The sequence below is a fragment of the Capricornis sumatraensis genome, chromosome 4, assembly GCF_032405125.1.
Source record: "Capricornis sumatraensis isolate serow.1 chromosome 4, serow.2, whole genome shotgun sequence".
Taxonomy (NCBI): Eukaryota; Metazoa; Chordata; class Mammalia; order Artiodactyla; family Bovidae; genus Capricornis; species Capricornis sumatraensis.
The window spans coordinates 10,965,213-10,991,004 of NC_091072.1; the positions used below are offsets into that span (position 1 = coordinate 10,965,213).

The window sequence follows — 25,792 nt, forward strand, 5'->3', positions numbered from 1 at the left end:
AGGATACCTTAAAGGCTGCAAGCAGTTCAGAAAAGTATAACTGGAGAATAAAACAAAAAATATGTCTGACTCTATTATGGCACTGAAAGAAGCATGACACGTTAATTATTCCTGTTATATTTTTATTCTTTCTCCTTTCTAAAAATCATACATTTATGTATTTTAAGAAAAAAGAAGATAGCCATGCAAAACTTAAATATCTAGTATAGGGTTCTTAAAAAGAGGTAAAGTAAATTGCTGTATTATAGAATACATTATATTCTCATTATAAAGTATTGTTCTTGTTCATATATTGTTACTTTTAATTGGTTTTTCTATAAACTACTATTGATCAGCACTGTTAATTAGTTCTATTGCTGTTTCACTTAAATAATAGCAATTTACGTAACAACCTGGAGAAGGAAATGGCAATCCACCCCGGTACTCTTGCCTGGAAAATCCCATGGTTGGAGAAGCCTGATAAGCTACAGTCCATGGGGTTGCAAAGAGTCAGACACAACTGAGCAGCTTCACTTCACTTATTTAACAAAAGTACACAATACAGAATAATATCAAATTTGAAATAAATACCCATTTTTTCTACATATTTATGTGAAAATAATAATATATATAGTTTCTTGTTACATGTTAAATGATTATATTTCCTTTTCTTAGGTCTACACACAGTCTGATATATCTGTATTTTAATTGTTTAAGAAGTTACTCCCCTATGTATGCCTCCTCTTGGTATTCAAGCTGCATATAAGCCTGCCCAGGAGCTCATCATTTATTTGACCCAAAGGAAAAGGGGTAAAGGGGGACAGACATCCTCTTCTGAAATCAGGAATATTCTCCAGTTGTTCCCAGTCTCATCCAGACCTACTTGATCTCAAAACAATCCTCAGGAACCCTAGGTGTGGGGATATTCTCAAGGTAAAATTTTAAATTTTAGGTTGGAACCCCTACAATGCAAAAGAAAGGAGTGGCCTGAAAGACAACGAAGATGACTTAACACCATTTTAAACCAAGCATATGTGAGACAATCCAAAGTGAACAATCGAAATTAACTGGTCAAATTAGGTACACTGTAATTTCTACTTCTCAAATTTCCTACTACTAGGTACAATTTTTGTTAGTAAACAATATCAACGTTGATACAGGAATACAAACTTAAAACTGTCTTAGTTTTTTAAAATTTTATAAGTAAAATAAAACTCATATTTGTTGACGTGAGTTGCTTTGCAATGTGGCTTGGAACCTAAATTTCATTTTCTTACATATTACCTTAGATTAACAAAGTTTTAAAGACACTAACCAGCTTTGTGCTGGTGTCCATCATCGACACTTCCAAACCCTCCTAGAAGGGGCTTGCAGTTAGGAGGCGCAAACCCTTTCGAACAATGGCAATGATTTAAATTGTTGCATACCTAGAATAATTAGAAAATAGAACAATTTTTATGTACAAAGTTGGTTTTCCATAGAGACCAATGAATATTCTATACTTATTGAACAGAGAATTTAACTTAAATAGACAAATTCAACAAATTGTCACAAATTTTACCTTGAAAATTTCCTATACTGTAGAAAGTATATCTGGCTTCTGTTGCCAAATCATTTTTAAAAATTATTTCAACTTGCCCCATAACCAGACCAAGATATGATCAATCAACAATAACATGCCACTAATTATCATTTACTTCCTAACTTCACAGAAAAGTCTGGACACCAAATTAATGAACAAAACACTTCTAATGACCTCATTTACCAGTTCCTGCCTTTCTCTGTTAAAATATCATTTTGGTTAAATGATAAACACAGTACCTATAGCATATCCAGCCCACATATTTACCAATCATTTTATATGCCAGAATCATCCTAAATGTTTCTACATCTTCTCTAATATTAAACAGTTTGGCAAGATTTCTCAAGAAAGTAAGATTGAAGCTGTAAGTTATAGACTGTTAAATCACACCAAGCAGCATGAAGATGATAAAAAATTACTCAGAAGATTTCTTTAAATCTCCAAACTGTTGACTGAATTGTTCAAAGCATGTTACTTAAAATGAAAACTGAAATTACTTACTCCTTTTGAATTACAATCAACATCATTACTGCATTGTGTAGTATTTATTAGGAATCTAACCTCTCTACAGGAAAAGTTCAAACAATACTAAAACAAAGCAAAGAAATTGAAAAACAAATTCAGTCAAACCAACAAATTAGACTGTGCATATAGATAATACATGAGAAAAAATTCAAGGTTTCATATTACCAAGAATTGGCATAAAAACTCAAAACATAAAGTTATAATTGTGACAGCATTGAAATAAATATGAAATAAATAAACTATGTGCCTTCATACTGTAAAAGTATAGTCATGTAAGAAGTTGAAAATTTTATTTTCTTGCCATCTAGTACCAGCAGTCCTCTTAGAAAGAAAAATATCCAGAAAAATAATTTGGTTAGTCCTTTGAGTTCAATCATTATGTGAGGAGCATTTAAAAAATATCCAGGCCTGGGCTATACCCGACACCATTATATCAATATATCTGTGGGCAGGGTTTAGATGATTACCAGGAGCAGTTAGGGCTGAGAAATATCGCATGGGAGGTTGAGATAATAAAATCACGTGTATGAGGAGCAAATGAGGCACGTTACTATTGCATGTGGGGAAAAAAATGAGGAGAAAAGCAAGGATAACAGGAAATTATATGAGGTAATACAATGATGAGAGACTCTCATGAAAGAGATGGCTAAATGGCCTTCTAAGAAAAGGAATGTTTAATGTGTACATTTATATTGCCCTAATTTATGGCGTTAAATTATGTGACCTTTTCCAATTACTCAAAATTTTTCAATAAAATCAATACTTTACAAAAGATTTTTGTTTTTGGCTGAGTTTTGCTTTTTGATCATAATAACAACAGAGGAGACAGAAAGAGGGGGATCAGAACTCAGAAACAGAGATTGGAGCCAATGTCATTTAGATTTCAAGGGGAGAGAGACCTCAGATCTTGTACGTACCTGTATGTTTTCAAATAAGCAAGATGTGACAGATACTATGATATTATCAAAAAGTATTAGGAGAGGGTGGGATGATTTGGGAAAATGGCACTGAAACATGTATAATATCATATAAGAAATGAATCGCCAGTCTAGGTTCAATGCAGGATACAGGATGCTTGGGGCTGGTGCACTGGGATGACCCAGAGGGATGCTTTGGGAAAGAGGTGGGAGGGGGGACCAGGATTGGAAACACGTGTACACCCGAGGCGGATTCATGTTGATGTATGGCAAAACCAATACAATATTGTAAAGTACAAAATAAATAAATAAACAATAATTTAAAAAGTAAATTTGAATTTACTAGAGACTAGAGACTCTCTTTCAAAAATATGTACATTAATTTTCTAGTGTAGCTCTTAGAATTAATAATTTCTAAGATAAATTAGAACATTAACTGTTGTTGGATATATTGTTTATAGAATATTAGAACTTTCTGAAAACATTCTATAATTATAGAAGTATATTATTGTTATAGATATAAAACATTATATTATTGTTAATGCTGTTTGCTTATTCTTATGTACAACATACATGATAACTATATGTATTGTATGATAGCAGAATATAATATTGAACTAATATTATTCAATTAAAACATTCATCTACCAATCAGAAAAAAAATCAAGAGTTGATCATAATAAGTTAAAAATCAATATAAATTTATATATTCTACAGAAACAATCAACATAATTTAAGAAAGTTTTTCCAAAAACAATCCATCAGTTCAGTTCAGTTCAGTCACTCAGTCATGTCTGACTCTCTGCGACCCCATGAATTGCAGCACGCCAGGCCTCCCTGTCCATCAACAACTCCCAGACTTTACCCAAACTCATGTCCATCGAGTCGGTGATGCCATCCAGCCATCTCAACCTCTGTTGTCACCTTCTCCTCTTGCTCCCAATCCCTCCAGGCATCAGGGTTTTTTCCAATGAGTCAACTCTTCGCATGAGGTGGCCAAAGTACTGGAATTTCACCTTTAGCATCATTCCTTCAAAAGAACACCCAGGACTGATCTTCAGAATGGACTGGTTGGATTTCCTTGCAGTCCAAGGGACTCTCAAAGAGTTCTCAAACACCACAGTTCAAGGGCATCAATTCTTCAGCGCTCAGCTTTCTTCATAGTCCAACTCTCACATCCATACATGACAACTGGAAAAATCATAGCCTTGACTAGATGGACCTTAGGCGGCAAAGTAATGTCTCTGCTTGTGAATATGCCATCTAGGTTGGTCATAACTTTCCTTCCAAGGAGTAAATGTCTTTTAATTTCATGGCAGCAGTCACCATCTGCAGTGATTCTGGAGCCCCAAAAAAATAAAGTCTGACACTGTTTCCACTGATTCCCCCATCTATTTCCCATGAAGTGATGGGACCAGATGCCATGATCTTCGTTTTCTGAATGTTGAGCTTTAAGCCAACTTTTTCACTCTCCACTTTCACTTTCATCAAGAGGCTTTTGAGATTCTCTTCACTTTCTGCCAAAAGGGTGGTGTCATCTGCATATCTGAGGTTATTGATATTTCTCCCAGAAATCTTGATTCAAGCCCAGCACTTCTCATGATGTACTCTGCATATAAGTTAAATAAGCAGGGTGACAGTATACAGCCTTGACATACTCTTTTTCCTATTTGGAAGCAGTCAGTTGTTCCATGTCCAATTCTAACTGTTGCTTCCTGACCTACATATAGGTTTCTCAAGAGGCAGGTCAGGTGGTCTGGTATTCCCATCTCTTTCAGAATTTTCCACAGTTGATTGTGATCCACACAGTCAAAGGCTTTGGCATAGTCAATAAAGCAGAAATAGATGTTTTTCTGGAACTCTCTTGCTTTTTCCATGATCCAGCGGATATTGGCAATTTGATCTCTGGTTCCTCTGCCTTGGAATCCCTTAGAAGAAATGGAGTAGCCATCATGGTCAACAAGAGTCCAAAATGCAGGACTTGGATGCAATCTCAAAAACGACAGAATGATCTCTGTTTGTCTCCAAGACAAACCATTCAATATCACAGTTATCCAAGTCTATGCCCCAACCAATAACGCTGAAGAAGCTGAAATTAAACGATTCTATGAAGACCTACAAGACCTTTTAGAACTAGCACTGAAAAAAGATGTCCTTTTCATTATAGAGGACTGGAATGTAAAAGTAGGAAGTCAAGAAACACCTGGAGTAACAGACAAATTTGGCCTTGGAATACGGAACGAAGCAGGGCAAAAGCTAATAGAGTTTTGCCAAGAGAACGCACTGGTCATAGCAAACACCTTCTTCCAACAACACAAGAGAGGACTCTACACATGGACATCACCTGATGGTCAACACCGAAATCAGACTGATTATATTCTTTGCAGCCAAAGATAGAGAAGCTCTATACAGTCAACAAAAACAAGACCAGGAGCTGACTGTGGCTCAGATCATGACCTCCTTATTGCCAAATTCAGACTTAAATTGAAGAAAGTAGGAAAAACCACTAGACCATTCAGGCATGATCTAAGTCAAATCTCTTATGATTATACAGTGGAAGTGAGAAATAGATTTAAGGGTCTAGATCTGATAGACAGAGTGCCTGAAGAACTATGGACAGAGGTTCGTGACATTGTACAGGAGACAGGGATCAAGACCATCCCCATGGAAAAGAAATGCAAAAAAGCAAAATGGCTGTCTGGGGAGCCCTTACAAATAGCTGTGAAAAGAAGAGAAGTGAAAAGCAAAGGAGAAAAGGAAAAATATAAGCATCTGAATGCAGAGTTCCAAAGAATAGCAAGGAGAGATAAGAAAGCCTTCTTCAGCGATCAATGCAAAGAAATAGAGGAAAAGAACAGAATGGGAAAGACTAGAGATCTCTTCAAGAAAATTAGAGATACCAAGGGAACACTTCATGCAAAGATGGGCATAATAAAGGATAGAAATGATATGGACCTAAAAGAAGCATAAGACATTAAGAAGAGATGGCAAGAATACACAGAAGAACTGTACAAAAAAGATCTTCACAACCCAGATAATAATGATGGTATGTTCACTCACCTAGAGACAGACATCCTGGAATGTGAAGTCAAATGGGCCTTAGAAAGCATCACTAAAAAAGCATCACAACAAAGCTAGTTGAGGTGATGGAATTCCAGTTGAGTTATTTCAAATACTGGAAGATGATGCTGTGAAAGTGCTGCACTCAATATGCCAACAAATTTGGAAAACTCAGCAGTGATCACAGGACTGGAAAATGTCAGTTTTCATTCCAATCCCAAAGAAAGGCAATGCCAAAGAATGCTCAAACTACCGCACAATCGCACTCATCTCACACGCTAGATAAGTAATGCTCAAAATTCTCCAAGCCAGGCTTCAGCAATACGTGAACAGTGAATTTCCAGATGTTCAAGCTGGTTTTAGAAAAGGCAGAGGAACCAGAGATCAAACAAGCCATAGGACAGTAATTTTGATCAAATAATATGTTACTCAATCCAAACTAGTATTTACATGAGATCTTCAAATGCTATTTAAATATTTACTCCCTACAGTGCTTACAAAAACACTTGCTTATACATTGCACAACATAAAAAAATGATCTGTATAAAATTTACTTAAAAGTAATATTGCTGTTTAAAAGAGGTATGGAGATCATTAAAAACTAATATTGGTGCAATATTGCTTAATAAACCTGTGAAAGTTGTCCACAATTTGTAAATAGAGACAATGAGAGAACTACACTCACCCCAATGTCATTTTTGAACATTCATTAAAGGAAACACAAAGATTATTTAATTATTTAAGGGAATGTATTTTCCATAACTTGCTAGTCACTACTGATAAGGGCCTAGATTTTAAGTTACATGATAACAGATTTTGTCTGGCAAATATATAAATGAGTTTTGTCTGACTGAAAAGATAACCCCCAAATTATGGTTTTACTGCTCTATAGGACATTAGCAGATTTTACTTTAAACCTAGCAGTTGTATTTCAACATTCTTTTGCCTAATGGCTCTAAATATGTAGTCCTTTAAACACTCTTTGAACTAGCTTTCACAATTTGTTCCTTCATTGCTGTGTTTGATGGGTGCTCAAATTTATATTTGTATAAAAGCTATGTTTTTACATTTCTGAAAGTCTTCAAGCCCCAAATGAAGTACCTAAGTGGACATATTTGCCATACTCAAATTTCTTTGCCCAACAAAAGTTCCCTTTAAGCTATTTAAGTATGGACATGTATTTTCTTATATGCACATGCCTTGTAGGGTAATTTACAAGTGGCATCAAAGATTTACTTTGGCTCACTCTCCATTTCTCTTGAGTTTTCTTTTCCTTCTCAGTTTTGTTTTGAGTTGTTTTGATATCATTTCTGATTCTTAACCGGTCAGTAAGTCTGCCCATGATATATGCTGTGCTGTGCTTAGTTGCTCAGTCCCATCTGACGCTTTGTGATCCCGAGGACTGTAGCCCTCCAAGCTCCTCTGTCCATGGGGATTCTCCAGGCAAGAATATTGGAGTGCATTGCCATGCCCTCCTCCAGGGGACCTTCCCATCCCAGGGATCGAACCCAGGTCTCCTGCATTGCAGGCAGATTTTTTACCATCTTAGCCACCAGGGAAACCAATGAATACTGGAGTGGGCAGCCTATCCCTCCTCCAGGGGATCTTCCCGACCCAGGAATCAAATCGGGGTCTCCTGCATTGCAGGCGAATTCTTTACCAGCTGAGCTACCAGGGGAGCCCACCCATGATATATACATGTATATATATACTTGTGAATATATAAATATTTGAATATTTGTGAATATATAAATATATGTGAATGTTTGCATATATGCATATACATGTGTATATACATGTGCATACACATACAGTTTTGCTTGTTTTACATATTATAGAATGGCTATACCTTTGGGTTGTGTAAGTTGTTCATTTTTGCCACTTTAAAAAGAAAATGAGTGTGACTTTAAGGAACCATATAATGTGTGTATAAGTTTTTAGGCTGCTAACTAGCTTCTGTATGAGAGGTGTAATTATCTACCTCTCATTTCTTTCTGAAATATACCTTAACTGCGTTAAAATTATAATTATACAGTTGGGACATATTAGTAGCAATAATGGCAGAAGACAACCATCTCAGGGTAATGGGTTGTGTAACTGCTTTTCAAAAGACAAACTAGCTTTATCCTGATGTTATATCTGATTATTTCAGAATATAAAAGAAGACAGTCAAAGTCAAGGTTTAAATGAATACAGAATATTATATTTTGTGCAAAGTAACCTTTATTTTGTTTATAGTATCTGTAATAAAAAAAAATAATGAGTCTGAAAAATTTTAGTAATAACTGTTCAGTTTTGGTGGGATCAGTCATAAGATAATTTTAGAATGTGCCTGTGAATAATGTAGAGCCTGACAGAGAATGAGATGGTTGGATGGCATCACCAACTCAATGGACATGGGTTTGAGTAGACTCCGGCAGCTGGTGATAGACAGGGAGGCCTGGCGTGCTGCGGTTCATGGGGTTACAAAGACTCGGACACGACTGAGTGACTGAACTGAACTGAACTGAATACTGTATTGATGTAAAATTATAATTTGGATTTTTAAGAATTGTATACCTAGAAGTTGGTTGTGAAGTATTTAATTTGCTCTTAATAGAGGTCATTGTCATCGTGAAGTCACTCAGTCGTGTCCAATTCTTTGTGACCCCATGGACTGGAGCCCACCAGGCTCCTCCATCCATGGAATTTTCTAGGAATAGAGGTAGTACAAAGCTTTTCTTTACTTTCTATAATTCACCTAGATGAGAGAGATTCAGTAGTTCACCAAAATAATTTTCTGCCTTTGTATCATGTAAATGGTTATTTTTAAAACTTCTCCATATTTTTGAAAGAGCTAAAGTTCTGTATAATTTTACTACATTCACCTATTAATATGGAAGCTCTTGCATTGTCACTTTGGTTAACAGGGAGCTAAGCAAATTTTACTGTATACCAATAATCCTTTTTAATTAAGTGACCATACCACCTTGGGCAACTGTGGTGATTTTTATCTTACCAGTTCTGAGTTTAAAGTCAAAAAAATTTGGGGGTCATTTTTTTAATACCTAAAACTATTTTTAAATTTCTGAGATTGCAAACAGAAAGTAATGGATTTGACCTCTTATCTCATAAATAAAAGAATGCTAAAAATAATTAAATTTGTTTGATATTCTCCATAATTTATTTATTTTTGGAAGATATTAAATTTTTAATGAAAATGCATCACACTGTAAGGGCTTTTTACAAAACAGCAAAAACTATTGTTCCTAACTGCAATTGAGAAGAATTTTATATCTTTACTTTTTAATTCATTTTAAAATTTAAGTATAGCTAATTTACAATGTTGCCTTAGCGTCAGGTGTACAACAAAGTAATTCAGATGTGTATATATATATATATATATTCTTTTTCCTCTGGTGTAGGAAAAGACAACCCACTTCAGTATTCTTGCCTGGAAAATCCCATGAATAGAGGAGCCTGGTGGGATGCAGTCCATGGGGACACAAAGAGTCGAACAAGATTGAGCACACACACAATGATGATTCTTCTTCAGATTCTTTTCTATTATATGTTATTGCAACACACTGAATATAGACCCCTGTGCTATACAGTAGATTGTTGTCATATACCTATTTTATACATAGTAGTGTATATCTTTGGAGAAGGCAGTGGCACCCAACTCCAGTACTCTTGCCTGGAAAATCCCATGGAAGGAGGAGCCTGGTGGTCGGCAGTCCATGGGGTTGCTGAGAGTTGGACATGATTCAGTGACTTCACTTTCACTTTTCACTTTCATGCATTGGAGAAGGAAATGGCAACCCACTCCAATGTTCTTGCCTGGAGAATCCCAGAGATGACGGAGCCTGGTGAGCTGCCTGCCATCTATGGGGTCACACAGAGTTGGACATGGCTGAAGTGACTTAGCAGCAGCAGTGTATATCTTAACTCCAAACTCCTAATTTATGATAGTTTCCATTACTTCTTAGTTAAATAGCAATGTAGGAGCTGCATAGGATGACAGTATGGAGATTCCTTAAAAAACTAGGAATAAAATCGCCATATGACCCAACAATCCCACTCCTAGGTATATACCCTGAGGAAACCAAAATTGAAAGGGACACATGTATCCCATTGTTCTTTGCAGCACTATTTACAACAGCCAGAATATGGAGGCAACCTAGATGTCCATCAACAGATGAATGGATAAAGAAGTTGTGGTATATATATACAATGGAATATTACTCAGCCATAAAAAGGAACACATTTGAGTCAGTTCTAATGAGGTGGATGAACCTAGAACCTATTATACAGAGTGAAGTGAGTCAGAAAGAGAAAAATAAATACCATATTCTAACACATATATGTGGAATCTAGGAAAATGGTACTGAAGAATTTATTTACAGGGCAACAATGAAGAAACAGACATAGAGAATAGACTTATGGACATGGGAAGAGGGAAGGAGAGGGTGAGATGTACGGAAAGAGTAACATGGAATCTTACATTACCATATGTAAAACAGATAGCCAATGGGAATTTGCTGTATTGCTCATGAAACTCAAACAGGGGCTCTGTATCAATGGAGAGGGGTGGGATGGGGAGGAAGGTTCATAAGGGAAGATATATATTTATACCTATGGCTGATTCATATTGAGGTTTGACAGAAAACAGCACAATTCTGTAAAGCAATTATCCTTCAATAAAAAATAAATAAATTTTTAAAAAAGAGGTGCATAGGATGAACTGTTAAAGAAATTCAGCCAGCCTTCCCTAGGTTAATTTTAAATGTTATTAATATAAGCAAAACTACTGGTCTCAGCATATATTGTAAATGTTACAAGAATGAATTGAAAGCTCATAGAAAATCAAGTTCATTTCTCTCCATAATATTCTCTTATCCTCAAGAGAAACTTTGATCAAACTCTTTTTTCCTTGTTTTTTTTTAAATTTTATTTTATTATTATTATATTAATTTATATTAATATTATTATATTAATTTATTTTATTATTTTTTTTACTTTACAATATTGTATTGGTTTTGTTATCACACCGCTGCACTCCAATAAGAGATTTTGTTTTTCTCCATTTTCATACTATTGGTGACTCTAATAAATTAACCATTCAAACTTTATAAGCTTTTGATCAACTGGTAGTTTGTACTTTCAGATACAGGATAGAAACTAAATCTTCACTGACATGTAGAAAGGATCCTATAAGGTATTCCAAACTATTTGAATTTAAGAATTAGACTCACAGGTATAGGATATGGAACTTATGCTGACACTGATTAGACAATTTCACTATGATGTGAATTAAATATATCATATGGCTGAATCAGGATTTACTGGAATCCATTATATCCAAAAATAAAATGCCATACAAAAGTAAACTGCTAACTCAAGATCCAGGGAAGTAAAAATTAATTATTCAGGGATAAATTAAATGAGAAAAATTAATTGTGGTCATGCTTTTCTGATGATAAATGAGAAACCTTTTTTTTTCAGTTCAGTTCAGTTCAGTCACTCAGTCATGTCCGACTCATTGCGACCCCATGAATTGCAGCACGCCAGGCTTCCCTGTCCATCACCAACTCCCGGAGTTCACTCAAACTCACATCCATCGAGTCGGTGAGGCCATCCAGCCATCTCATCCTCTGTCGTCCCCTTCTCCTCCTGTCCCCAATCTCTCCCAGCATCACAGTCTTTTCCAATGAGTCAACTCTTTGCATGAGGTGGCCAAAGTACTGGAGTTTCAGCTTTAGCATCATTCCTTCCAAAGAACACCCAGGGCTGATCTCCTTTAGAATGGACTGGTTGGATCTCCTCACAATCCAAGGGACTCTCAAGAGTGTTCTCCAACACCACAGTTCAAGGGCATCAATTCTTCGGCACTCAGCTTTCTTCACAGTCCAACTCTCACATGCATACATGACTAATGGAAAAACCATAGCCTTGATGCATTTCTAATCTTCACTTCATTAGCTATATGCTTTTATAAACTGAAATGAAGCATTTTAAACTAGTAGCTGGTTCCACACATCTCCTCAAATTCAAAAATAAAACTTTCACTGTTTCTTCACTTTTAATGGCAATGTAATTATTTATACTCTTGATAATAGTCCAAACTTACTGTCCTGCAATCTTCCCAGGTGGCTCAATGGTAAAAAAAAAAAAAAAAATCCACCTGCCAAGGCAGAAGACACAGGAGGTGCAGACTCTATCCCTGAGTGGGGAAGCTCTCCTGAGGGAGGAAATGGAGACCCACTCCAGTATTCTTATCTGGAATACTAACCCATGGACGGAGGAGTCTGTGGGTCGCAAAAGTGCTGGATACAATTGACTGAGTACACACACAATAAATAACTAGAAAACTAGACTTAAGTGTGCTCCTGCAGAAGAACAGAGAAATAGCTGCAGAAAGAATGAAGAGACTGGGTCAAAGTGGGCGTGATGGTCAGTTATGAATGTGTCTGGGCGTGAAAGTAAACCCTGATGCTGTAAACAGCAATATCGCATGGGAACATGGAATATTAGGTCCATGAATCAAGGTAAATTGGATATGGTCAAGCAGGAAATGACAAGAGTACACATCAACACTTTAGAAATCAGTGAACTAAAGCAGATGGGAAAGTGCAAATTTCATTGAGATGATCATTATATCTACTATTGTGGGCAAAAATCCCTTAGAAGAAACGGAGGAGCCCTCATGGTCAACAAAAGAGTCTGAAATGCAGTACTTGAGTGCAATCTCAAAAACAACAGAATGATCTGTTTGTTTCCTAGGAAAAACATTGAACTTCACAGTAATACAAGTCTATGTCCAGCTAATAATGCCAAAGGAAGTTGAACAGTTCTATGAAGATGTACAAGAAGTCTGGAACTAACAGCAAAAAAAAAAAAAAGATGTCCTTTCATTATAGCAGACTGGAATGCAAAAGGAGGAATCAAGAGATACCTTCAGTAACAGGCAAGTTTTGGCCTTGGAGTACAAAACAAAGCCCGGCAAAGGCCAACACACTGGTCAGAGCAAACATCCTCTTCCTACAAGATGAGACAAGTCTACACATGAACATCACTAAATGGTCAATATCAAAATCGGATTAATTATATTCTTTGCAGCCAAAGAGGAGAAGCTCTATACAATCAGGAAAAACAAGACCTGGAGCTGATTGTGGCTTGGATCATGACCTCCTTAGTGCAAAATTTAGGCTGAAATTGAAGAAAGAAGGGAAACCTACTAGGCCACTCAGGCATGACCTAAATCAAATCCATTATGATTATACAGTGGAGGTGATAAAACAGATTCAAGGGATTAGGTCTGGTAGATAGAATGCCCGAAGAACTGTGGATGGAGGTTCATAACACTGAATAGAAGGCAGTGACAAAAAACACCCCCAAGAGAAAGAAATGCAAGAAGTCAAAGTGGTTGTCTGAGGAGGCCCTACAAATAGCTGAGAAAAGAAAAGAAGCAAAAAGCAAAGAAGAAAAGGAGAGATATACTCAACTGAATGTAGACTTCCAGAGAATAACAAGGAGAGAAAAGAAAGGCTTCTTAAGGGAACAATGCAAAGAAATAGAGGAAAACAGTAGAATGGGAAAGACTAAAGATCTCTTCAAGAACATTGAAAGATATGAAAGAAACATCTCATGCAAAGATGCACGCAATAAAGGACAGAAACAGCAGGGAACTAACAGAAGCAGAAGAAATTATGAAGAAATAGCAAGAATACATAGAAGAACTATACAAAAAAGGTCATAGTAAACTGGACAACCATGATGGTGTGTTCACTCACCTAGAGCCAGACATCCAGGAGCGTGAAGTCAAGTAGGCATTAAGAAGCTTTACTACAAACAAAGCTAGTGGAGGTGATGGAATTCCACCTGAGCTATTTCAAATCCTAAAAGATGATGCTTTTAAAGTGCTGTATTCAATATGCCAGCAAATGTGGACAACTCAGCAGTGGCCACAGGTTTGGAAAAGGTCAATTTTCATTCCAATCCCAAAGGAGGGCAATACTAACGAATGTTCCAACTACCGTAAAATTCTTCTCATTTCACATGCTAGCAAGGTAATGCTCAAAATCCTTCAAGCTAGGCTTCAACAGTACGTGAATTGACAACTTTAAGATGTACAAGCTGAATTTAGGAAAGGCAGAAGAACCAGAGATCAAATTACCAACATCCACTGGATCATAGGAAAAGCAAGAGAGTTCCCAAAAAACATCTAGTTCTTTATTGACCATGCCAAAGCCTTTGACTTGTGGATCATAACAAACTGTGGAAAATTCTTAAAGAAACAGTAATAACAGACAACCTTACCTGCCTCCTGAGAAATCTGTAGGCAGGTCAGGAAGCAACAGTTAGAACTGGACATGGAACAACAGACTGGTTCCAAATTGGGAAAGGAGTACATCAAGGCTGTATATTGTCACCCTGCTTATTTAACTTATATGCAGAGTACATCATGTGAAATGCCCGGCTGGATGAAGCAGAAGCTGGAACCAAGATTGCTGGGAGAAATATCAGTAACCTCAGATATGCAGATGACACCACCGTTATGGCAGAAGGTAAAGAAAAACTAAAGAGCCTCTTGATTAAAGTGGAAGAGGAGAGGGAAAAAGTTGGCTTAAAACTCAACATTCAGCAAACTAAGATCATGGCATCTGGTCCAATCATTTCATGGAAAATAGATGGGGAAACAGTGAAAACAGTGACAGACTTGATTCTTGGCAGCTGCAAAATCACTGCAGATCATGACTGTAGCCATGAAATTAAAAGACTCTTGCTCCTTGTAAGAAAAGTTATGACCAACCTAGATAGCATATTGAAAAACAGAGACATTACTTTGCTGACAAAGGTCTGTCTAAGTCAAAGCTATGGTTTTCCCAGTAGTCATGCATGGATATAGAGTTGAAGTATAAAGAAAGCTGAGCACCAAAGAATTTACGCTTTTGAACTGTGTGCTGGAGGAGATTCTTGAGTCCCTTGTACTGCAAGGAGATCCAACCAATCCATCCTAAAGGAAATCAGTCTTGAATACTCATTGGAAGGACTGATCCTGCAGCTGAAGCTACAATCCTTTGGCCACCTGATGCAAAGAACTGATTCATTGGAAAAGACCCTGATGCTGGGAAAGATTGAAGATGGGAGGAGAAGGGGATGACAGAGAATGAGATGGTTGAATGGCATCACCGACTCGATGGACATGAGTAAGCTCTGGGAGTTGGTGATGGACAGGGAAGCTTGGCATGCTGCAGTCTATAGGATCACCAAGAGTGGGACATGACTGAGTGACTGAACTGAATGAACTGTGCACTTACAATAAAAAAAATTTTATGAAAAATGATACCTCTATAAGGCTATTTTAAAATGCATTGGTTGGTATATTATCAAAATCAGCATAAGTATAAAATATAATTGTTAAAACACTTAAAATTTTTACTTCTAATTACCATTCCAGGGCCACATATAGTGCCATCTTCTACAAATGTTTTGTCTCTGTCTTCAGGTCTTTCAACTGTGGTAAATGTATCTCTAGGCAACCTCTCAGCATTCAGAAATACTGATGCGCACATTTCATCTCGTACATGCGTATAGATCACAGATAAATTTGCTTGTGATACTAAAGTTTTATATGGCCAGGCACAAACTAATTTTCCACACAATGTGTGACTAAAAGCATAAGGAAGAAAAAAAAACTATTATTTACAGAAATAAAGTAGATTGCTGATACAGCTAACTTTAAAAAGTATTTTGATAATTTAAATCCAAATTTCAAAAGTTTTCTGTAAGTAAATTTTAGGAGCATATTGATTCATGTATGATTTGGCTCTCTGTGTTTCGTGAGGAAATGTAGCAAGGGAAAAATAAACCATTTTTGAAATCTGACAGCCCTGATTTGTTCTATATTAGCTTCTGAAATTTGAGCAAGTGATTATTGGTGTTCCATTTTTTTATTAGTAAAATGGGATAAATGATTCTAACTACAAACATTTGATATATATATAAATATACATTTAAATACACAGTATAAATATAAGTATATATAAAGGACTTCACACAATGACTACCTCATCCCATCAATAGACATGATTTTATGGTCATTGATATAACATTATAGCTATTGAACACATGTTATCTCTAGGAAGTAGGTAATATTGTTCAGCTCAGATCATAAAACAGAGAAAACCTGTTATAAAATGGCATTTTAGTTTGTACATGTATTCCAGAATCTTAGCAATATACAAGCTATATTCCAAACAAAATTATAATTCTCTAAATACATACCTAAACCCACAAAAATTTCTGCCACAGTTTCCATATCTATCTCCTCTTGCATTTACTTCATCAAAACAACTAAAAGGAGCACCTCTAGCCCCTAAAAGAAAAAAGAAATTGTACAGAAAAGGTTGACTAAATTATTATGACACGAATAACCACGTTGGTATGATCACTCACTTAGAGCCAGATATCCTGTTGTGTGAATTCAAGCGGGCCTTAGGAGGCATTACCACAAACAAAGCTAATGGAGGTGATGGAATTCCAGCTGAACTATTTTAAATCCTAAAAAGATGCTGTGAAAGTGCTACACTCAATATGCCAGCAAATTTGGAAAACTCAGCAGTGGCCACAGGACTGGAAAAGGTCAGTTTTCATTCCAATCCCAAAGAAAGGCAATGTCAAAGAATGCTCAAACTACCACACAATTGTTCTCATTTCACACACCAGCAAGGTAACACTCAAAATCTTTCAAACTAGGATTCAACAGTATGTGAACTGGGAACTTTCAGATGTACAAGCTGAATTTTAAAAAGGCAGAAGAACCAGAGATCAAATCACCAACATCCACTGGATCATAGAAAAAGCAAGAGAATTCCAGAAAAACATCTAGTTCTGCTTCATTGACTATGTTAAAGCCTTTCACTGTGTGGATCACAGCAAACTGTGGAAATTCTTAAAGAGATAGGAATACCAGACCAACTTACCTGCCTCCTGCAAAACCTGTATACAGTTCAAGAAACAATAGTTAGAACTGGACATGGAACAACAGACTGGTTCCAAATTGGGAGAGGAGTACATCCAGGCTATATACTGTCACCCTGCTTATTTTAACTTATATGTAGAGTACATCATGCGAAATGCCAGACTGGATGAAGCAGAAGCTGGAATCAAGATTGAAGGGAGAAACATCAATAACCTCAGATATGCAGATGACACCACTCTAACAGTAGAAAGCAAAGAAGAACTAAAGAGCCTCTTGATGAAGATGAAAGAGGAGAGTGAAAAAGCTGGCTTAAAATTCAACATTCAAGAATCTAAGATTTTGGCATCCAGTCCCATCACTTCATGGTAAACAGATGGGGGGAAATTGGCAACAGTGACAGACTATTTTCTTGGGCTCCAAAATCACTGTGGAGAGTGACTGCACTCATGATATTAAAAGACACTTGATCCTTGGAAGAAAAGCTATGACAAACCTATACAACATATTTAAATAAAACAGAGACATCACATTGCCAACAAAGGTCCATATGGTCAAAGCTATGGTTCTTCTAGTAGTCATGTATGGATGTGAGAGCTGGACCATAAGGAAGGTTGAGCGCTGAAGAACTGATGCTTTTGAACTGTTGTGCTGGAGAAGAGTCTTGAGAGTCCCTTGGACAGCTAGATTAAGCCAGTCAATCCTAAAGGAAATCAACCCTGAATATTCATTGGAAGGGCTGATGCTGAAGTTGAAGCTCCAATAGTTTGACCACCTGATGAGATGAGCCGACTCACTGGAAAAGACTCTGGTGCTGGGAAAGACTAAGGGCAAGAGGAGAAGGGGGCACAGAGTATGAAATGCATCCCTGACTCTATGGACATGAGTTTAAGCTAACTCTGTAATGGGAAACCTGGTGTGCTGCAGTCCATGGGGTTGCAAAGTGTCGGACACAACTGAGCTACGAAGAATAACAAAAACACATACGAGGCAAATCTGAAGGAATTTTCAAGGTAGACGATGGGTGCCCATGGGAGTTTTTAGTACAGTTTACACACCAACCTGAAGAGGGTGAGCTAGGATGAAGAATACATTAAAAAGAGTTGTCATAGGACCATACTATGAATTATCCCATGTAAGGAAGCATTGCTAGCCCATTAGTTTCCTGGGGCTGATGTAACAAAGCATCAAAAACTAGGTGGCATAAAATAACAGAAATTTGTTTTCTCACAGTTCTTGAGACTAAAGTCAGAAGCCAGGATGTGGTCAGGGCTGTCCTCTCTCTGAAGTATCTAGAGGAGAATCCTTTCTTGTCTTTCCTAGCTTCTGGTGTTTACTAGCAATCCCTGGAATTCCTTGGCTTATTGATGTATCACTCCAGTCACCTGGCCATTTTCTCACTTTGTTTTTAGATTGCTTTCCCTCTTGAATGCCCAAATCACCCCTTTTATAAGGGCACCAGTCATACTTTAGTAGCACCCACTCTAATGACCTCACTTTCACTGGATATTCTCTGTACAGACTCCACTTACAAATAAACCCATATTTGAGCTACTGGGGATATTAGGACTTGTTGAAATAAATTTCTAGGCCCAAGATGGAGCCATTCCTGGTGGGATGCCAGGTCAGCAAACCAAGACGTAGATAACTTTCATGGTCCTATAAATACTCCCCTTGACCAGAACACAGTGTGTCCAGCCAGCCAAACCCAACCGCCAAGAAGCTGTAATGATTTCTTTGTTCTAAATAAGGTCTGATATGCAATTCCAGTCAATTGGTGGAAGCCAAATACTTTTCCCTTATTCCCCGACTGCCTTCTTTGATACAAACTCACAGTCCTGTTTCCTTGTTTCATAGTTCCCTGGACTCCTGAGAGGGGAGATTGTCTGCTTCATGAAGCAAAAAAAGTAAAACTTGCTTAGATCAGTTAAATGGTACTCTTTGGATATTTTAACAGACTTAACATATCATTTTGAGGGGGACACATTTCAACCCATAACAGGAAGATTCTCATCAATCTTATTCCATGTACTTTAAGGTTTCATAGAGTTCATTCCGATATTGTCATCATCTTGTTTACCTCTTTATCCATTTTATACATTTTGTCTTTTACAGAATTTCCATGACTTGGAAGAGTCATCCTGGAGTTGGTGTCCAGAGATCATTTGGAACCATGTTGCTGCTCTGCTCTCTTGAATGTATTAATGTAGCGCATGGTGATTTGGCAGTTTCTCTTCACATTTTTAGGAAAATGTTTAGAGGAAAAATAGAAATCAGCTAAGGTAGAAGTCAAACAATTAGCTGATGAGGTGGATCATAAGCTCAAACTTCTACATAAATCCTACATTCCATGTATCTCCTAGGGGTTCTGCTTCTCTGATCAAACCGTGACTGATGCAGTTGACAGAGGAAACAGCAGTTCAAGCTCTGAAAATCATCATGAATTTTTTGTTTTTAGAACCAACCCATCAACAAACTGAATCATGTATGATTCTGAAGGATAATTTGATATATCACAGAAAATAGATAAAGCCATCAGAAATGATATGATCCAAAGCTGTGTTCCAGCCAGCTTTTGCTGGGTAGCTGTTTCTCTTCTGTATCTGACTTAACAGTTGATGATCTGCTTCAAATAAGCCATTTGTCATTGACTATAAACCTGTTCTGCTTTTGTGGCAGACACCACATAACAAAATAATGATTAATAAATATCCAAGTAGACAGAAGGACTGAAGAGACATTTTCCCAAAAGGGAAATGTGAATGACCATCAAATGCTGAAAAGATGTCAAAGAGAGAAATGCAAATACAACAACAATATCACCTGGCCAGAATGGCTATCATCAAAAAGAACACGAATAACACATACTGGAGAGAATGTGAGTAAAGGAATCCTCATGCACTGTTAGCAGCAATGTAAACTGGTGGAGCCACTCTAGAAAACTGTGAGTGTGTAAGTTGCTTCAGTTATATCCGACTCTGTGACCCCATAGACTGTAGCTCACCATGCTCCTGTGTCCATGGGATTCCCTGGCAAGAATACTGGAGTGGATTGCCATTTCCTCCTCCAGGAGATCTGAAGATTTTTCTCAGAATCAAGAAAATTTTACTTCCTTTAACACTAATATACACTGGGCCTATACGTAGTATGGGCTTCCCAGGTGGCACTGGTGGTAAAGAACCTGCCTGCCAGTGCATGTAGACATAACAGACATGGGTTCAATCCCTGGGTTGGGAAGATCCCATGGAAAAGGGCACGACAACCCACTGCAGTATTCTTGCCTGGAGAATCCCATGCAAAGAGGAGCCTGGTGGGTTATGGTCTATCAGTTCAGTTCAGTTCAGTCGCTCAGTCAAGCCCGACTCTTTGTGACCCCATGAACTGCAGCACGCCAGGCCTCCCTGTCCATCACCAACTCCCAGAGTTTACCCAAACTCATGTCCATTGAGTTGGTGATGCCATCTAACCATCTCATCCTCTGTCGTCCCCTTCTCCTCCTGCCTTCAATCCATATGGTCCATAGGGTCGCAAAAAGAGTCAGACTCGACTGCAGCAACTTAGCACATACATACATAGTATACACTTATTTTAAAATCACACTTACATTTTTTATAGCATTAAATAACACCGTTTGGGATAATCAGAATTTAGAAACTACAAGGAAAACTGTGGTCATTACCTTCTCCAATTAATCTGCTACAGTGTTTGTTAATAGACCTACACCGTCCGTTATAACAGTAGGCGTCACCTGACTCACAAGTCTCTCCATTACGTGCGTAAGTGTCAGGCACACAGATTGATTCATTCCCATTACAAAATTCTTCAAAGTCACATTCATCAACTGCTTTCCTACAAGGTGTATTAACTGGTTTTATCTGGAGGAAAAAAGAAACATAAGAAAAAATTATACATCAATGATACCCAAGTTTTCTTTCTCTTCAGGCTTGAAATTTCCACCCATTTTTCCCCCAGTAGCTAAGAGCAATGAGCCAACTGTCTTCCTGTTAACTATGTAAGTGCTGCACAGACATTTAGGTGATTGAATTTACTGTGCATAAAGGAGTGGGTGTTGATGGTGTGAGATACAAGAAACTGAATGGTAAGGAGACTATCATAATTATTAAAAAGTAAGAAAGTAGAGATAAGGAACAATTATAAAAATTGCTTTCAACTCACTAAGAATATACTCAACATGTGCAACCTCCAGCTTCTCCACACGCCATCCATAAGCAGAAAATAAGCAATCGTTCACAAAACAATAAATATGCTTCATAAACATTTAGAAAAAAGTTTGAAGGACACACAAGAGAAGGTTTGTTTTACATACCACATTGAAAACAACTATAAAAAATGACTTGCCCAATTATATATCTCTAATCTCTTCAGTGCTTACTATTAGCTCATAGATTCAGGGTGCCCTTTATGTATATCTACTTTTGCAAACAAATATCTAAATACCACCACTGCAAAGCCTTTCACTCAGCCCAAGACCCAATACCTCATGGCTATCATCAGTATCTTACACAAACTAAGCCAAAATTTTTCCAGCTTCAAGGTCCTAGTTGTTGTTCAGTCACTCAGTCGTGTCCGACTCTTTGGGACTCCATCCATGGACTGAGGCCCCAGCTTATATAACATTTACTGCCGCACCTCACAAAAAGAGTTTCTGGATACTTCTCTTATTGTCAACAAGTATCCACTACCTGCAGCAAATCTGACACAAGTTCTTCAAGCAATGGGTGGGAAGACACAACACAGTATTTGTGTTGCCTAAGCTTATATAGTTAACATTCAAATCAAAACCAATAATTAAAATAGTTTCTAAAAGAAAACACATATAAATGTAATGAGAAGGTATTTTATTTGCTTTTTCAGAGTGTAGAATTTTTTCTTTACAAATGTGTATAATTGGCAATCTTCCTTTTATTCTAATTTCTTTTTTTAATCATTAAAACTTTATTGCATAGCTGTTTAAGGATCATGGAAAATATGAGGAGAAAGTACAGAGATTTTCCTTATAACCCCTGCTGCATACAACCAAGCACATGATGCGTTTGTTGCAGTTGACAACCTTACATTGACACATCATAATCACTCAAACTCCATGTATATTAGAGCTCTTTCCTGCTGTTTTACATTTTAGGTGGAGATAAGTGAGCACTTGCAGTGCCCTAAGATGACACCACCTTTATGGCAGAAAGTGAAGAGGAACTAAAAAGCCTCTTGATGAAAGTGAAAGTGGAGAGTGAAAAAGTTGGCTTAAAGCTCAACATTCAGAAAACGAAGATCATGACATCTGGTCCCATCACTTCATGGGAAATAGATGGGGAAACAGTGGAAACAGTGTCACACTTTATTTTGGGGAGGCTCCAAAATCACTGCAGATGGTGACTGCAGCCATGAAATTTAAAGACACTTACTCCTTGGAAGAAAAGTTATGACCAATCTAGATAGCATATTCAAAAGCAGAGACATTACTTTGCCAACAAAGGTCTGTCTAGTCAAGGCTATGGTTTTTCCAGTGGTCATGTATGGATGTGAGAGTTGGACTGTGAAGAAAGCTGAGCACTGAAGAATTGATGCTTTTGAACTGCGGTGCTGGAGAAGACTCCTGAGAGTGCCTTGGGCTGCAAGGAGATCCAGCCAGTCCATTCTGAAGGAGATCAGCCCTGGGATTTCTTTGGAAGGAATGATGCTAAAGCTGAAGGTCCAGTACTTTTGCTACCTCATGCGAATAATTAATTGACTCATTGGAAAAGACTCTGATGCTGGGAGGGATTGGGGGCAGGAGGAGAAGGGGACGACCAAGGATGAGATGGCTGGATGGCATCACTGACTCGATGGACATGAGTCTGAGTGAACTCCGGGAGTTGGTGATGGACAGGGAGGTCTGGCGTGCTGCGATTCATGGGGTCGCAAAGAGTCGGACACGACTGAACTGACTGATTCACTGACTGAACGTCCTTCATGCTCTTCCTATTCTTCTTCTCCTCCGTGCCTGACAACTACTGATCTTCTCACTGTTTCTAGAATTTTCCTTTTCCAGAATGTCATATAGTTGTAATCATACAGTACACAGCTTTATTAGAGGGGCTTATTTCACCCAACTTCTTCTTCAGTATTTAAATACCCAGTTCCTCAAAAGTTATTTGAATCAAGCTTTATCATTGTACTTGCTTCCTTCATTATAGTGGCTTTATTTTTCTTTCCATGGCTCTCTTAATTCCCAAATAACCTTAATTTTTTAAACCTTCTGACTCCTTGTTTCACATCATTTTCTCCTAAAATATTTTTGTTTTTTGTCGTTCTACATATATTTTTATTCTTGCCAAGACTGTCAGTCTGTATATAAAATGTATAATCTGGGTATAGGAGTGTGTCACTTTATACAACTGAACTAGGGATGAGTGGGTTAAATTTATTGTTTCTGACAATTACACCAGCCTTAATTGCATAGTAAAAAAATTACTGTATCAGAAAAATTATAGCCTGGGCTATATCCCTTTCCATAATTGGGCTCAGAGACTAATTAGAATCATAAACACTGCCCCAGTCTCACCAGCAGTTATTCAGGTATCCCTGTGGGCATGTGAATTTGGTTTCTGAGGCAGAAAATGTATTCCCTTCTGGGCACAGTAATGACTCTACATCACTATACTAGCTGTCTTTGACAACTTGATTAATTTTTCAAGTTACCATTAATATGAATAATTAATACTATACTATGATCAATAATGGAAAAGAAGAGGAGAGAGGTATCAGCAGAATGGGAAAATAGGTGATTTTCAGACTGTATATACCATGGATAAGAACACCTTTGTGGGAGCCATAGAATCCCCCACCAAAATAAATTTCCAGTCCCCTGGAGAGTAAAAATATCTGCGAGTTGATGCACTGAAGTGGGTAAGAACAGTTGCACTTCACCCACATCACCTCTCACCCAAGGTGGCCTGTGATTTCTCCGGCAGAGGAAAGTGAAAGTGATGTCAGAGCCGGGTTTCCCCAGCCTCATGAGACACTTGCCATGAAGCCCACTTTCATCCTACCCCACCCAGAACACTGAGGGAACTGGCACCCGTTGAATAGTCTGGAGACACCTTATTTCCTGGGTTTCTTGATTTCCCAGGCAAAAATACTGGAGTGAGCTGCCATTTCCTTCTCCAGGGGATCCTCCCAACCCAGGGATCGAAGCCAGGTCTCCTGTATTAGCATGCAGATTCTTTACCACTGAGCTACCAGGGAAGACCCTGGAGACACTGAGGAATAGGGAAAAGGGATGGGAGCTCACAGCAAAAGTGTGTGGAGCACAACAACCAGCATCCTAAGAACTGGCTCACAGGCTCTTGCCAATAGGATGCCTCGCCTGAGGACACACAGCTCAGGTGTTCCACACATCCCATCTACAACCAGAACCCACACTCTCCGGCAGATGGTGCACGTGAATCCCCAACAACTTGGTGCACATGGATGTCAGCAGCTGGCTGGAACCTCCTAACTCAGAGAAGGTGCGCAACTTTGAACACTTCAAGGCACTACCTTGGGGAAAATAAATGGGAGGCTTTCCACATTCATACTAGCTTTGCAAGACTGAGAGAAAGCATACAATCCTAATCTTTCCCACTGTGAGGGAGTGAGAGGAATGGAGTAAACACACCCACAGGAAAGGTCTGAGAGACGCTCTGAACTCTAGCTGGGCTAACTTCTTTGTCTCCCAAGGCCAGCTGGTTAACACAGGAGGAGATGGCGACTTCTTCAGATGCAAAGACAGCAATGCCAAGACTCAAGGAACATAGAGAATCAAGGAAACAAGATACCACCAAAAAAAAAAAAAAAAATCTCTGTGGAAGACACCCCAAAATGGAGATGTACAAACTGCCTGACAGAAAAATTAATCATCGTAAGTTCAATGAACTATAGGAGAGAACAGATAGACAAATAAATAAAATCTGGAAAATAATACATGGGCAAAATGAGACATCGAACAAAGAGTTTTGGGTTTTTTTGTTTTTTTTGTTTTTAAAGGAACCAGATAAATTCTGGATCTTAAGAATAAACTGAACTGACAATTTTCACACAAAAGCTGCAAGGGCACAGTTGATCAAGCAGAAGGAACAATGAACTCATAGATAATTACTTGAAATTATACAGTTGGAAGAACAAAGAAGAAAAAATAAAGAAACTCTACGGTATTTATGGAACGTCATCAAAATAAACACTGTATGCATATGTTAGTCCCAAAAGGAGCAAAGAGAAAGGGCAGGAAACTGACAGAAGAGGAAACAGATGTACCACAAGGGAAGCCACATAAGACTGTAAGACTACTGAACAGAAGCCTTGTAGCACGAAGAGTGGGAGGGTAATTCCAAAGAAAAGCATTTGCCAGCTAAGAAAACTATATCTAGCAAAGCTGTCCTTTACAAATGAAGAAGAGATAAAACTTTACCAGGAAAACAAATGTTGAGGAAGTTCATTGCCACTAGACCTCTCTCTCTCACACACACACACACACACACAATGCCCTCTGAAGAGAGTTCTTTAAGCCAAAATGAAAAGATGCCAGTTAACTTCATGAAACCATATACGAGTATAAAAACCATTGGCAAAAGTAAGTATTCAGTAAAGTTCAGATACTCCAATACTATACATAATAGGCACACATGCTCGGTTGCTTCAGTGTGTCCAACTCTTCGTGACCTCATGGACTGTAGCCTGCAAGGCTCCTCTGTCCATGGGATTTTCCAAGCAAGAATACTGGAATGGGTTGCCATG

General features: G+C 37.9%; 1 protein-coding gene across 1 annotated transcript in view; it reads right to left on the bottom strand.

Annotated features, from left to right (window-relative positions):
- The window catches only part of LOC138078041 (disintegrin and metalloproteinase domain-containing protein 5-like), a 103,622-nt gene that overhangs the window by 23,531 nt on the left and 54,299 nt on the right, over positions 1-25,792 (bottom strand). The window contains exons 10-14 of the mRNA XM_068970508.1: positions 20,703-20,898; positions 16,330-16,420; positions 15,495-15,714; positions 2,063-2,149; positions 1,295-1,406 (exon numbers count right to left, since the gene is read on the bottom strand). Coding sequence (XP_068826609.1) covers positions 1,295-1,406; positions 2,063-2,149; positions 15,495-15,714; positions 16,330-16,420; positions 20,703-20,898 — 706 coding nt within the window. The remainder of the gene's footprint in view (positions 1-1,294; positions 1,407-2,062; positions 2,150-15,494; positions 15,715-16,329; positions 16,421-20,702; positions 20,899-25,792) is intronic.